At 41.3% G+C, this 14,305-nt stretch overlaps 1 protein-coding gene across 2 annotated transcripts in view; it reads right to left on the bottom strand.

Moving 5' to 3' along the window:
- Nucleotides 1–14,305, bottom strand: part of MTMR12 (myotubularin related protein 12) — a 55,453-nt gene that overhangs the window by 23,706 nt on the left and 17,442 nt on the right. For both annotated transcript variants that reach the window (XM_070743482.1, XM_070743483.1), the window contains exons 5-12: nucleotides 13,609–13,739; nucleotides 10,800–10,893; nucleotides 10,005–10,128; nucleotides 6,688–6,763; nucleotides 4,374–4,480; nucleotides 2,185–2,309; nucleotides 891–969; nucleotides 401–471 (exon numbers count right to left, since the gene is read on the bottom strand). In XM_070743482.1, the coding sequence (XP_070599583.1) occupies nucleotides 401–471; nucleotides 891–969; nucleotides 2,185–2,309; nucleotides 4,374–4,480; nucleotides 6,688–6,763; nucleotides 10,005–10,128; nucleotides 10,800–10,893; nucleotides 13,609–13,739 (807 nt within the window). The remainder of the gene's footprint in view (nucleotides 1–400; nucleotides 472–890; nucleotides 970–2,184; nucleotides 2,310–4,373; nucleotides 4,481–6,687; nucleotides 6,764–10,004; nucleotides 10,129–10,799; nucleotides 10,894–13,608; nucleotides 13,740–14,305) is intronic.

The raw sequence follows: 14,305 nt of genomic DNA, 5'->3' as shown, positions 1-14,305 counted from the left end.
ATAATTTAGAAATTTCAAACACAGCAAATTATCTTCAAGTACCTTTGTAAGTATCCTAAAATAGTTCCATTTGGCTAATGTGTATATTTGCTTTACCTCTGAATAACTATTTCATGTATAGAGAATGCGGAAATTAGGTAATACAATTTGAAAAACTGATGTTTTGTATATTTTTTAGCAAGTAAGTGAACATTGACTCAGCAATATATTTTGAACTATTCTGCTTCTTTGAATAAATTTTAAGTTTGAGGTTATACGCATCCAAGGTCAGAAAACTGTCAAATTTAAGTTGCTTTAAACATATTTACATGGCAAACAATTCATGAATAAAACATTAAGGAACTACGTATATGTTATTTTATTTCATCTACTTATAATTGACTGGAAAGAGAGAACTTACCTTGAAGAAGGACATTTGTATTCTGTACTTCAAGCAGTTCTATAATATCTATTGTTTTTCTCAGACATCGCCTGGAAGAACATGGACAAATTAGAGTTTTAATATATCCCTGGAAAGTTGAAGTGGAAGGGGTGTTGGGAGTTACATGATTTGCCTCTTCTCATCAGGTGGAGCCATCATTCAGATTGGAATGTCCTCGTGCAGTCAGAGGTAAAGACCGAGTCTCATTTTTCTATAAATTGCTGAGTGAAACTGGCATCTAGGTGGTCGGACCAGCAATTTATAGAAGAATGAGACTTGGCATAGAGTAGCAGCCTGCTGTTAGCTCAAGAATCTTGGATAAATGCCAGTATCTCGAAATAAAATTTGTTGAAGTTGTTATTAAAATTTGAGGATATATCATGTTGTCCTGGATTACCTTAAAGGCTACATAGTATGCTTAAGGTTTCCTAAGTATATCTAGATAACACATCTTAGGAAGTTAACCTACCTTATGATTTCTAGCCAATTTGTACTTTCTAGCAGTGAGAACCATTTTACATCAGTATCCCAAAATTCTGCACTGTTATCTGAAAAAAAATACAAGACAATAATTTTAGCTATTTATATATGAAACATAGAATGCATTACAGTGATCCCCCGGGTATCGCGCTCCCGATCATTGCGAACAGGCTAAATCGCGATTTTTCAACCCAGAAGTCAAAACACCATCTGCGCATGCGTGCCCTTTTTTTTATGGCCACGCATGCATAGATGGCGCCGGGCAGATCAGCTGCTGGGCGGCTTCCCTGGGTCCCTTCACCCGCTCACGCCGTTCGCTCGGGCCGCTTCCCAGCTGAGTACTCAGCTGGGAAGCGGCCTGAGCGAACGGTTTGTCCGCCGCCTGCCTGCCCGCGCGCCCGCGGCTCGCCCGCCCTTCGCCCGCCCACGCCGTTCGCTCGGGCCGCTTCCCAGCTGGGAAGCGGCGCTGGGGGTCTTACCGGCCGCCGCCGCCTGCCTGCCCTTCGCCCGCCCACGCCGTTCGCTCGCGCCGCTTCCCGGCGGGCGAAGGGCGGGCGCGCGGGCAGGCGGCGGACAAGCGGCGGGCGCGGCAGCAGCAAGGAGTGGGCGGCCGGTAAGACCCCCAGCGCCGCTTCCCAGCTGGGAAGCAGCGCGAGCGAACGGCGGGCGGCGGGGAAACCCCAATCTTCGGCTCGCTGCTGCGGCTATAGTAAAAACACCATCTGCGCATGCGTAGATGGTGTTTTTACTTCCGCAGCGCTACTTCACGAAAAACCGGTCAATGATCGGGGGATCACTGTAATGGCAATGAAGCTCAAAGATTCAGAGACATATTCATGATTGTGTTATATTCTCAAATATATCTTTGCATCAGAACAACCCAAGTAGTTAAGAGTAAGTGAACCAGCATACAATAGCTGAATGTTTATACCAATGTTTATACCAATCAGTAGACTAAGAAAATCTTCTGATAGAAAACTGAAGTAGAAACCCCTCAAAACAATTTTTAAAAACCCTGAAAGACTGCTTAGTATTAATACTTTATCAGTTTTTACTGCAAAAGGTACTTACAAAGTAATTTACAAAAGCAGTAAAAAACAAAGACCACAACAAAATCTGCTCTTTTGAAAAATGATCCATTAATTCCTGGTTTAAGATATAATATGCATCTGCTTTAAAAACAAACCTTTTAAATATCAACAATAAATAGCAGTTTCAGGTTTCATGCCTTTTCCCCCCCATTAGAGTTGTAAAATGTGATTTTCCTTGTGTTTTCTACATACCTATTAAAAACAACTGTTTAAATTTAGTATATGCAACTTGGATTTCTTGCAAAGATGGAAGGCTGCTTGAAAGGTCTTCAGTTTTCAAGGCTTCATATGGAGGCTTATCAATTGTTTTATACATTCTAAACAGAACAGATTAACAGATTAGCATAGTAGAATGCCTTAAATGGAGACTTCTTTATTTGGCATCAAAAGGGCAGAATTAGCAACATTTGGGACAAAAATGGAGAGATTGCCTAATTTTATACAATCCTAGGGTTGAGCAACACCATTTCTGTTTCTGGGATTCTTTATGTAGCATACACATTTACTGCAAATAACAAATAATCTGTGGGTGCCAATCTTCCTGACCTTCCTAGGCTGAAAACAGGACACGCAAAAGCCAAAAACGGGACGCAGGGAGGCCAAAAATGGGCAAAGAGTGGGGGCTGGGAGGTGCACTCCATAAGATGCACAGACATTTCTGCCCATTTCGGGAGACAAAAAAGTATGTCTTATGGAGCGAGAAATATGGTATATCTTATTGTGAAGAAACTTAAACCTTCCTGAAGTATTAAGCATATATGAATAGCAGACAATTTCTAGAAAATATTTGCTGCATAAAGTGTTGTTACATTTCCGACATTTTTCTTACAGTTGCTATTTATTGAACAGTGTTACAGTGATCCCTCGATTAGCGCGGGGGTTACGTTCCAAGACCTCCCGCGCTAATCGATTTCCGCGTTATAGTGGTGCGGAAGTAAAAAGCACCATCTGCGCATGCGCGCCATTTTTTTCATGGCCGCACATGCGCAGATGGTGGAGTTTGCGTGTGGGTGGCGGGGAGGACCAAGGGAAGGTTCCTTCGGCCGCCCAACAGCTGATCTGCTCCGCAGCGTGGAAGCAGCGAGGAGCCGAAGATGGGGTTTCCCCGTTGCCCAGGCAAAGGGGAAACCCCATCTTCGGCTCCTTGCTGCTGCCGCGCTGCGGAGCGGATCAGGTGTTGGGCGGCTGAAGGAACCTTCCCTTGGTCTTCCCGCCGCCCAGGCAAAGGGGAAACCCCAAGATCGCTTGCCGCTTGCCGTATTGCAGCTTGGAGCCTTGCTTCGCCTCCTTCGCTGCAATACGGCAAGCGGCAAGTGGCAAGCGATCTTGGGGTTTCCCCTTTGCCTGGGCGGCGCTGGGGCCATGCGGAGCCGCTCATCTAGGGGGGCGTGGACCGGCAAGGTGCCCTCCGCTCTCTCTCTTTCTCTCCCTGTTACCGGTGTGGTATAAGAGAGAGAAAGAGAGAGAAAGGAGGGCGACTTGCCAGTCCACGCCCCCCTGGATGAGCGGCCCCGCATGGCCCCAGCGCCGGACTCCGCCGTTGCCTCCGCCCTTGTTCGGCTCTGCAGCTGAGAGGCCACGTCCACCCCCTCCTCGGTGTCCCCGGGCACCCAGCGTCCCCACGCCGCCTCCACCTCCCGGTAATGCGCCCGACCTCTGCCTCTCTCTTTCTCTCTCATATACCACGCCGGCAACAGGGAGAGAAAGAGAGAGAGAAATGATAGAAAAAAGTGGAGAAAAAAAGAGAAATAAGAAAATGATTGAAGCAGAGAATGACAGGAAAGAAAGAGAAAGAGACAGAGAAGTGACTCTTGGTGATGACGTATGACGTCATCGGGTGGGAAAAACCGTGGTATAGCAAAAAAAACGTGGAGTATTTTTTAATTAATATTTTTTGAAAAACCGTGTTGTAGCGTTTCGCACTAATCGAGACCGTGCTAATCGAGGGATCACTGTATTACTTTTTGGAGTTTTGTATAAGTTTGATAAATGTACTAATAAATGTAACGGACTGCATGAATTTTTACACCTTTTGCCACCTGAGCCCCAAAGCAACTTAAAGCCTGACTGTGATTTAGACTTATTTTGCTTAGCCAGATGAATGAACAAATTGGTCACTAATACCATGGTCTAAATTATATTGATACTTTAAACATAAGATAGTGTTGAAAGCGCTGTATATTTCCCTATTGCTCAAGTATTTGTGATTTAAAGTAATGGGGAATTAAACCACCTGGAATAGTGATCCATAAAAAGGACAATTGTCTAGTATATTATCAATGGGAAAGAAAATGACAGCTTGCCATTTGGAATTAAGTATCCATAGAGTTATTGCAGCTGAAAATGCAAATGTACTAAGTTGAAACAGAACCATTATTTACCCATCCAAGAATAGTTTGTGCAGCTGGGAAGTGTTGTCATCTTGTTCTTTAGCAAAAGTTGACATCTTGAGGAGAGCAGCACTATTATGGCAAGACCAACACCAAATCTGCAGTAGGCATTTACATATGGTTTGGTTATGTATGAGAAACATTCATTTTGTTATGGAGTAGTAGAGGCATCATACAGCACAAGTTAAGAGTATTCCACTAACCATACATGAAATTCAGTGCCACGAAGAGCACTTAATACGAAGGTGGATGAAACAGTTTGGATAATCCTTCAAACAACAATTTGGATTATTTTAATATGGTCCCATGCTCTTTCCCCATTAGATCTAGCCTTGTACCCCCATCTGGATTTCCTACTTGCATTAAGAATCAATACTAACTGCAACAGCAGCTAAGTTTTCTGTCATCCTTTTTGTTTTGAAAAAAAAAAGGGATTTTAAAAGCATAAGAAGTTCAGCAATTTCGAATAAGAAATTGCTGAACTAGCATAAATCAAAACCTTTTGGGCAAAAAACAAAGTTTTTTTTAAAAAAAAATATTACAACTGTTATTTGGTAAGGTACTTGTAACCTGTTTCATATATACTGGGCATCTGCATAATCAACCATCTTCCCTGTTCTTTCTCCCTCACCTGACCCCAATTTAAATCTAATATCTACGCATCAGATGAAAGGAGTGCAATTCACAAAAACGTATGCCTTTTAATAAACTGTGTTGGCTGGGAAAGGTTCTTCTAGATTCTTCCCGATTTTTCCCATCATAGGCTAGCATGACCCTCCTACAATATCAGCCTTAATGAAAATGTTTATATAGAATATGTGCTTTTTTCTAGCAATTTGAACTATTTCTATTAACAAAACTGGCTTCTAAATGAAAGATATCACTCATTGAAGACTTTCCATTTTCTTCTAATACACGTAACAGCACTACAGTTTTTAAGCATGCCAGCCCAGAAGAAAGCCCAACTGAAGCAAGGATTTTCCTAGCAATATCAATTTGTGAGATGTTAGAAATTTTAGTTATCTCCTCCTTAATCTGTTCTAAAAATTTTTTAAAACATATATCCAAATGTGATTTGAAGATGGCTGCCTGGATTTTATGCCTTTTGGAGAGGACTTTCTACTCCTTATTTCTTATTATTTGTAAATGAAATAATTATTACATTTCAATATTTAGGGGGGGGTATTTTTATTTATAGTATCTTTTATATGCTACTGTTAGATATCATGAGATGGTTTCACTGGTTCATGGGACATAAATATGATCAATATAAATTAATGGAGTTGTCAGGAAAGCTAGTGCTATGTAGCAGTTAATCTGTTAGGCTAGGCCAGGGGGTAGGCAAAGTTGGCTCTTCTATGGCTTGTGGAGTTCAACTCCCAGAATTCCTGAGCTAATCATGCGAGCTTAGGAATTCTGGAAGTTGAAGTCCACATGTCATAGAAGGGCCAACTTTGCCTACACCTGAGCTAGGCTAGAGGCAGGAAAACCCAATTTCTAGTCCTCCTTATGGACAGATGCCAGCTGGGTGACCTGGATAGGTCCCCCTCTCTCTGTGCATATCAGTGCTAGGTTCTGCAACAAATAGGCCTAAGAATAAAACTTCTTGTCACATCAACATCACATATTAGTAGCTTTGCTGCATAAACCATAGTGATTGTAATACAAAATAAATCCTACAGATAAGCAGTACTCATGCTAGGAAGAATAAAACGGAGTACAACTAGGATATATTCCCATTTCCCTAAACAAAGCTGACTCTACATGTTATGAGTAGAATATTAAAGCAGAGCTATAGTTTGCTAAATTGGAGCTGGAAAATCAATTTGAATCATGTTACTGGTTCTGACCTGAAAAGGGCCAATTTGCTTTTAAAAAAAGAAGGACAAAGTTCATTTCCATTCACCCAAATCAAAGTACTGTTTGAACTGATCTATTATCCATTAATCCTACTTCCTAGAAGCAAACAATACATCAAGCTACATAAATATGTGAGATAAACTGTAATATTGTTTTGCTTATCTCTGACTGTGCTAAGACTATAGTACTAAATTGAACTCAGCTGATGTTACCCAATCATTTAGTAGTAATAAAGGAAGCCACATATATGTATATATGTTTCTGTGTATGCATACTTATATGCATATGTAATATAATGTAATACAATATACATATAATAATAATAATAATAATAATAATAATAATAATAATAATTTATTAGATTTGTATGCCGCCCCTCTCCGAAGACTATGTACAGTATATCTTTGCTAAAACCTTGTTCAAACCTGTCAACAAATATACTTACTGGAATTCCTCTTCCTTGATACTGAAAAATGCTCTCTTCAGAAATAGCCATTGGAACAACAAAATAGGTGGGCAACCTAAGAAATGTTAATTTAACAAATTAAAATCTGCAAGTTATTCAAACTTATCTCTCAGTTGGGGCTCCTCAGTACAGCTCAGTTAGTTAGGAATTTTTATTGTACAGAAGAGCTGTAATCATTTCAAACAGTTGACTGTCTTGTGGCAATGAAGCCACACATCTCATATTCTCTTGGGTTTAAACTTTCTATTAAATAGAAATCTAGCATTATATTCCTCATTCTTGCTAGGAAGCCAGCGGCTATCCTAAGTAGGGTATCTACTGGATTACCCTGAAGCGACCTTTCAACGCGGTGAAAAATAGGAGCAAAAGTTTTCATGAATCTTGAACTAAAGAAAATGTATTTCTGTACAAGAATTTAGGACCGTGATGGTAAACCTATAGCACGCGTGCCAGAGGTGGCACACAAAGCCATATGGGAGGGCACGTGAGACTTTTCTATGTTTCAGCACACGCTGGCCAGCTGATTTTTGGCCTTTGGAAAGGCTGTTTTCTCCTCCGGATGCTTCAGGGAAGCTTACAAATCTAATTAATTAATTAATTAATTAGTTAGATTTGTAAGCTTCCCTGAAGCATCCGGGGGAGAAAACAGCCTTTCCAAAGGCCAAAAATCAGCTGGCCAGCATGATAAATAAATAAACAAACAAACAAACAAACAAATAAAAAACAAACAAATAAAACAAACAAATAAATACAGTGATACCTCGTCTTACAAATGCCTCGTCATGCAAACTTTTTGAGATACAAACCCGGGGTTGAAGATTTTTTTGCCTCTTCTTACAAACTATTTTCACCTTACAAATCCACTGCCACCACTGGGATGCCCGACCTCCGGATTTCCATTGCCAGCGAAGCACCCTTTTTTGTGCTGCTGGGATTCCCCTGAGGCTCCCCTCCATGGGAAACCCCACCTCTGGACTTCTGTGTTTTTGTGATACTGCAGGGGAATCCCAGCAGCACACAAACGGGTGCTTCGCTGGCAACGGAAGTCCGGAGGTGGGGTTTCCCAGCAAGGGGAGCCTCAGTGAAATCATAGCATCGCAAAAACACAGAGGTCCGGAGGTGGAGTTTCTCATGGAGGGGAGCCTCAGGGGAATCCCAGCAGCGTAAAAACGGGCGCTTAGGCTGGCAAAAGGGGCAAATTTTGGGCTTGCACGCATTAATTGCTTTTCCATTGATTCCTATGGGAAAGATTGTTTCGTCTTACAAACTTTTCACCTTAAGAACCTCATCCTGGAACCAATTAAGTTTGTAAGACAAGGTATCACTGTAAATAAAATAATAAAATAAAATAAAATAATCCCCCAACGGACAACCCAGAAGTTCGGAAAAACATACTTCCAGTTTGCCCATTTGGGCATTTCTTTTTACTTAACAGCAGTAGTGGGGGGATAGAGCCGTATTGGTATGAACCCACTGATATTTGGCAATGGAAGAAGCCCTCAGCTGTGCTTCGGACAAAGTTTAAAAGTCAGCATTAAAACAGGGGGGAGGGGGTGGGAGGGCTTCTTCTCACACAGAGATGCCAGGAAAAAAAATCACCAAAAATCAGTGGGTTCATACCAATGCGGCTCTCCAGAGCACACTAGTATGAACCCACCACTGCCTTGACCAGGCTATAGAAAGGTCTGTGCGCATGGGTGGCCTGGGGGGCAGCGCATGATGGGTGCGCATGTGTGTGAGGAAGGAAGGGATGTGGGCAGTGCACCCACGCTAGCACACCCCACACTCCCTTTTGGCATGCAAACCAAAAAAGGTTCGCCATCACTGGTTTAGGATCTATCATGTACTCAAATTACAGTTAATTTCATGAACCTGTATTACTGGCTGTATCTATTTGCTCATATTTTAATTTATTAATTTATTTATTTTATTTTTATGCCGCCCTTTTCCTTAGACTCAGGGCGGCTTACAACATGTTAGCAATAGCACTTTTTAACAGAGCCAGCATATTGCCCCTACAATCCAGGTCCTCATTTTACCCAACTCGGAAGGATGGAAGGCTGAGTCAACCATGAGCTGGGTCATGAGATTTGAACCGCTGACCTACAGATCTACAGTCAGCTTCAGTGGCCTGCACTACAGCACTCTACCTGATGCACCACTCCGGCTCTAATACAGGTACTCCTTGAATTACGCCAGGCCTTCTTTTTGAGGCTGCTTGTGATGCTTCCGAGGCCTTCTGAAAACCTCCAAAGGCGGCTGTGCCAGCCACTCACTATACTTACAATACTTTGGAAAGCTTCCAGGGCCTTCTGAAGCATCATGATAACAGCCCATGGAATTTAGATAATGTTGTGATTCCGTCTGAGGCTCCTCAGGGAAGGGCTGAACCTCTGCCGGCTCCCTGCTCAGAGGGGGAGGATGAGGAACAGGAGGAGGAGGAGGAGGCCCAGGCAGAAGGGGAGGAGGAATATCAGGCCGAGGGAGAGGGAGAACAGCCAGAGTCCCCCGGGGTGGAGCTCTCCCCAGCAAGCAGCCTGGAGTCCTTAGATGAAAATGCTCAAGCCATCATCGATCACAGGCAGAGAAGAGCAGAACAACGAAGGGGACAATTAGCCAGGTACTTCCAGTCCTAAATAGGTAACAGCTGGGTTTGGGTGTGGTTCTCCCCAGAAAGGCTGAAAAGGCAGACCCACCCTTCCTGTCTTGTGGAGTATTATCTTTGGGAGTCCTGGGACCTGGCTGTGATCTTTGGCGTCTCTGATTCTGACTTGTGGCCTTGAAGGCTGAAACCTTGGGGGGAAAGGCGTGGGGGCTTATTCTCTACAGTGGTGTGTGTGCCAGCAAGAAGTCTGCTGTATTGTCTGGCCGTCAGGACTTTGCTGTGAAGCCTCATAGCCTGCCTGTTGGGAAGAACAGGTTTTTTTCTGTGTTTATTTTTCAAACTATAAAGTGCTTTTGGTTTTACCAGCGTGTCTGGCTGCTTTTTCCAGTTGGTGTTGAAGTCTGGGGGCACCCAGACAGAACAGATAACAGTAGGAACAACCTTCTTGTGGGGATTTAGAAGGCCTCATAAACCTTCTGAAGCATTGCAAGAAGGACAAGCTGCCTTGAGAAGAAGATATGGTGCAGCCCTATCTGGACATGCTTGGTCAGCAGTGGAAGGAAGATAGTGAGTAGTGAGGGTTGGCAAAGTGAATGAGCAGCAGGGAAGATAAGAGACATAAAATCGAAACCAATTTGAGTTATGGATTGCTCAGTCAACGTTAATTTTTTAAAAAGTGATGAGTTCTTACTTTTTAGAGACTTTATAATCTTCATTAGCACTCACTGCTTTGTATTTTAGATTTCCTTTGGTCCGCTCCAATTCTTGGCGCCAGTCTTTAATAGAGTCAAACCATACTACTTGATTCTCTTTCTCTGTTAAAATATAATATTTTTTTTAGACTGGACAATTTTGAACTTTTCAAACTGATTGTTCATCTTGACCAAAGTGATGACAGGATTTTGTGAAAGATGATTTTTTTTGTAGGATAAACACTGGGGGTTTTTTTAACAATTCTAATGGAGGATTTGATCTTAGAAGGAGCAATTACCATTCTGAGATGTTTGCCTTTCGTAAACTCCTTAAAACCTACCTCTGCCGTCAGGCATGGGGAAACTGAAATAACTTCCCAAGGCCTATATTGTTTATGTATGGTGTGTTGTGTGCATGTTCTTAAATTATGGGTTTTTAGTTTAAATTATTAGATTTGTATTACATATTGTTTTGCCGCCCCGAGTCTACGGAGAGGGGCGGCATACAAATTTAATAAAAAATAATAATAATAATACATTCACCATAATTAATAGGGGATGCATATATTTTATTTTTTTACAAAAATAGCAGTGTCATTTTAAATCAAACTCCTGCATACAGAATATTGATAATTCTGTTGAAGCTCATCTCTTCATCATACATGAATTCTACAATCTATTTCTCATCAGTTTTAGGCAGGTCAGGACAGATGACCGACCCTGTTTTAAAGAAAGTTTGTCAAGACAATAACCTAGAATCAAAATAGCAAGGCAGATATATTGTGCATGCTTACCTAAATCATTTGGGGCAGCTGATGCATAAGAGAACAGAAACAAACGTTTAAATAGCTTAGGGGTCTGTGTTTGATGAACTATGCCACTGACAATCTAAGAAAGAAACAAGAAATCATATTTTTAAGTCATTCAGGTTAGTTAGAAGAACCGAGAACATTGCAACTTTCCTAGACTGAAGAATTTCTTAAAGTGGCCATATTATACCTCAACAAGCTAAATATCAATTCTATTGAAATACAGTAATACCTCGTCTTACAAACCTAATTGGTTCCCGGGGGAGGTTCGTAAGGCGAAAAGTTCGTAAGGCGAAACATTGTTTCCCATAGGAAACAATGAAAAATGAATTAATGCGTGCCACAAAAAACCCCCGCAAAAAACCAACACCGCCCGGCTGCTTCAATTGAAACAGCCGGGCGCTTCTCAGCATTCTCCCAATGCCGAACCCAGAAGTTCGGCAAAAGTTCGGGTTTTGGTGGCCGCCGAGAAGCCCCGCCGCCCGGCTGTCACCTTTTGAAACAGCCGGGGGGCTTCTCGGGTTTGGCGTTCGGGTTCAGGAGGACACTGGGAAGCCCCCCAGCTGTTTCAAAAGGTGACAGCCGGGCGGCGAGGCTTCTCGGCGGCCTCCCGAACCCGAACTTTTGCCGAACTTCTGGGTTCGGCGTTCGGGAGGCTGCCGAGAAGCCCCACTGCCCAGCTGTCACCTTTTGAAACAGCCGGGGGGCTTCTCGGCAGCCTCCTGAACACCGAACCCGGAAGTTCGGGTTTGGCGTTCGGGTTCAGGAGGACGCTGGGAAGCCCCCCGGCTGTTTTAAAAAGCGACAGCCGGGCGGCGGGGGCGGGTTCATAAGACGGAAAACGTTCGTAAGAAGAGGCAAAAAATATCCGAACCCCTGGTTCGTATCTCGGGTTGTTCATATGGCTAGGGCTTCGTATCATGAGGTACCACTGTACTGTATATGGATTTCCCCTATTACCAATAACAATAGCGCTTAGAATTACCTTATTTTTCAGAGTGTAAGACGCACCTTTTTCCTCCCTAAAAGAGGATGATAATTTGGGTCGTCTTACACTCTGAATGTAGTTTCTTCCCCAGCCCTAACTAGCTGCTAACAATCTTCCCAGCTCTTACCTTGCAAACTCTTTCATTGTTACTCTCTGCTAAGAATGTTTTCTAAGCCCTAAGTCTTTGCAGGTTTTTTTTAATTGGTCTAACTTGCTCCAAATGTTTCTTTCCACCCCTAACCAGGTGCTAATGATGTTCCCAGTTCTTACCAGCTTGCAAGCTCTTTCATTGTTACTCTCTGCTAAGAATGTTTTCCAAGCCCTACATCTTGGCAGGGTTTTTTTATTGTCTAACTTGCTCCAAATGTTTATTTCCATCCCTAACTAGGTGCTAATGATCTTCCCAGCTCTTACCAGTTTGCAAGCTCTTTCATTGTTACTCTCTCCGAAAAAGGTTTTTTTAAAGCCTTAACCAGGGGATAAAATAATGTGCTGAGGCTGACTAGCCAGATGAATATCTGGTAAGCAGATACTTTTCCCTATTTTCCTCCTCCAAAACTAAGGTGAGTCTTATACTCCAGTGAGTCTTATTTTATTCCAAAAATACAGTATATACCATTTCACAGTGCTTTACAGCCCTAAGTGGTTTACAGTGCTCCTAACTATCCAGGTCCTCATTTTACTGACCTCGGAAGGATGGAAGCTGAGTCAACCTTGAGCCTGGTGATATTCGAATTACCAAACTGCAGACTGCCGGAAGTCAGCAGAAATAGCCTGCAGTACTGCATTCTAATCATTGTGCCCCCACGGCTCATTAGCAGTAAAGTATCTGACTAGTGGATGCTGTCTAACATACTATAGTACAAAGGATAGAAATCTTAAAAGTGGCCTGAATAGCTATTTGTCAGTATGTAGAATTTTGTTGGAATTAAGTCAGGACAATGAGTACATAGAAATATTCAGAAAGTTCTAGAAGTCAGATTAAAGGAATAAATGAATGAGGCGGCTGGTGATTAGGAACCCAAGTTGATTTCCTCTGTAATGATATCTCCAGTTGTAAGTGTAATGATTTTTAAGAAGATTTGGAGAAGATTGAGAATGTTCACAGCTCTGTGATTTGGCCATACATTTCCTGCATCTTTGTTCATATCCTCTCTCTTCATTCTTAGCTTACATAACAATCATAACAGGTATAATTAGATCAGCGTAACCTGCAAAACTGCAATACATTTCCAACCCTCAGGTAAGAGTTCAAAACAAATCAAACAGAAACCCGAGATTTATTAACAGCCACAGTACCTAAAAGCATAACATATTACATAGAGTTAAGATTCCTCATCTTATTGATGCCACACAATACATATTTTTCTTCACTGTATTGTTAAATCATATAAGAAATATTCACATGGCACAATTAATTTGTAAACAGAATCCAGCAATTAGGATATACTCTATTTCTTAGTTTAAAATGTATAGTATTTTAGGCAAAAGTGGATTCACAAATGAAGGCAAAAAGTGGATACAAATCTGTGCTAATCTATAATAGGTTTTGTTTGCCATTCATTAAACATGCAGATTGTAATCCAATGGTTTACAATTGAGTATTTTGTGATTATCTGAAAATATGGCTAAGCCACAACTAGACAAAGATGCTTCAACAAGGCGGGACTTTCTTTCTAAATTTAATGTTTGGACCTTCTTTAAAAATATAAACTGAATTGTAACATATGTGCTTTTCATGGATGTTTAGTCATATTCCAAAGGTTTTTGTTTTTTAAAAAGGAAATAGGTTAAGGCCATAATTACCCTTTTAACTTCTTCTTCCTTGGTATATCTTAAACAGAAGTGAAACACTCTAAGATCTTTGCAGTAGATTATTATTGTGTCTGGATATTTTCTCAGTTGACCACTTAAAAGTTTCTTTTTCTCATCATAAACTGTAAAGAAAATATAGGTTAGTTTTAACATTTATTCAGGTAAGCAACTTATCACTATTTATCCAGCAAATCAATAAAGTGAGATCTTCTCCCCCTCAAAAAATATTCCTAAATTTACAGCCATCATAATGAGAAGATGGGAAACATTTTTTTTTCAATTTGCTTAAGAGACTAGAGAACCATTTAAAATTTAAAATACTTATATACAGTATATAGTTTCATAATGAGTGAAATACACTTGAAAGAACACAAGAGAATCGGCGTATAGATCTGTTGCTGGGACTGTTGCTAATGTAGTTATCTCTGCAACCCTACTTTAGTATTATTATCCTACTCACCAACTGCAATTTACCTTCTTTATCTCCTGCAATTCTTGTTGAAAACAATACTCAAACTTTACCCCTCAAATATTTGTATTTCTGAAGATTTAAATAATACTTGAATACATGCTTCATAACCATTTACTGTTCAATTTAATTTTAACTAGAACAGAAAGTCTTTTTGCTTTTATTGACTCATGCATGTAGTGATAACCTCAAGGCTGAATTAGTGCTGTATGGTCTTTG

The sequence above is a fragment of the Erythrolamprus reginae genome, chromosome 2 (genome assembly GCF_031021105.1).
Source record: "Erythrolamprus reginae isolate rEryReg1 chromosome 2, rEryReg1.hap1, whole genome shotgun sequence".
NCBI lineage: Eukaryota > Metazoa > Chordata > Lepidosauria > Squamata > Dipsadidae > Erythrolamprus > Erythrolamprus reginae.
Note: the sequence above shows the minus strand (reverse complement) of the source record. Positions and strands in the feature narration are given on the sequence as shown.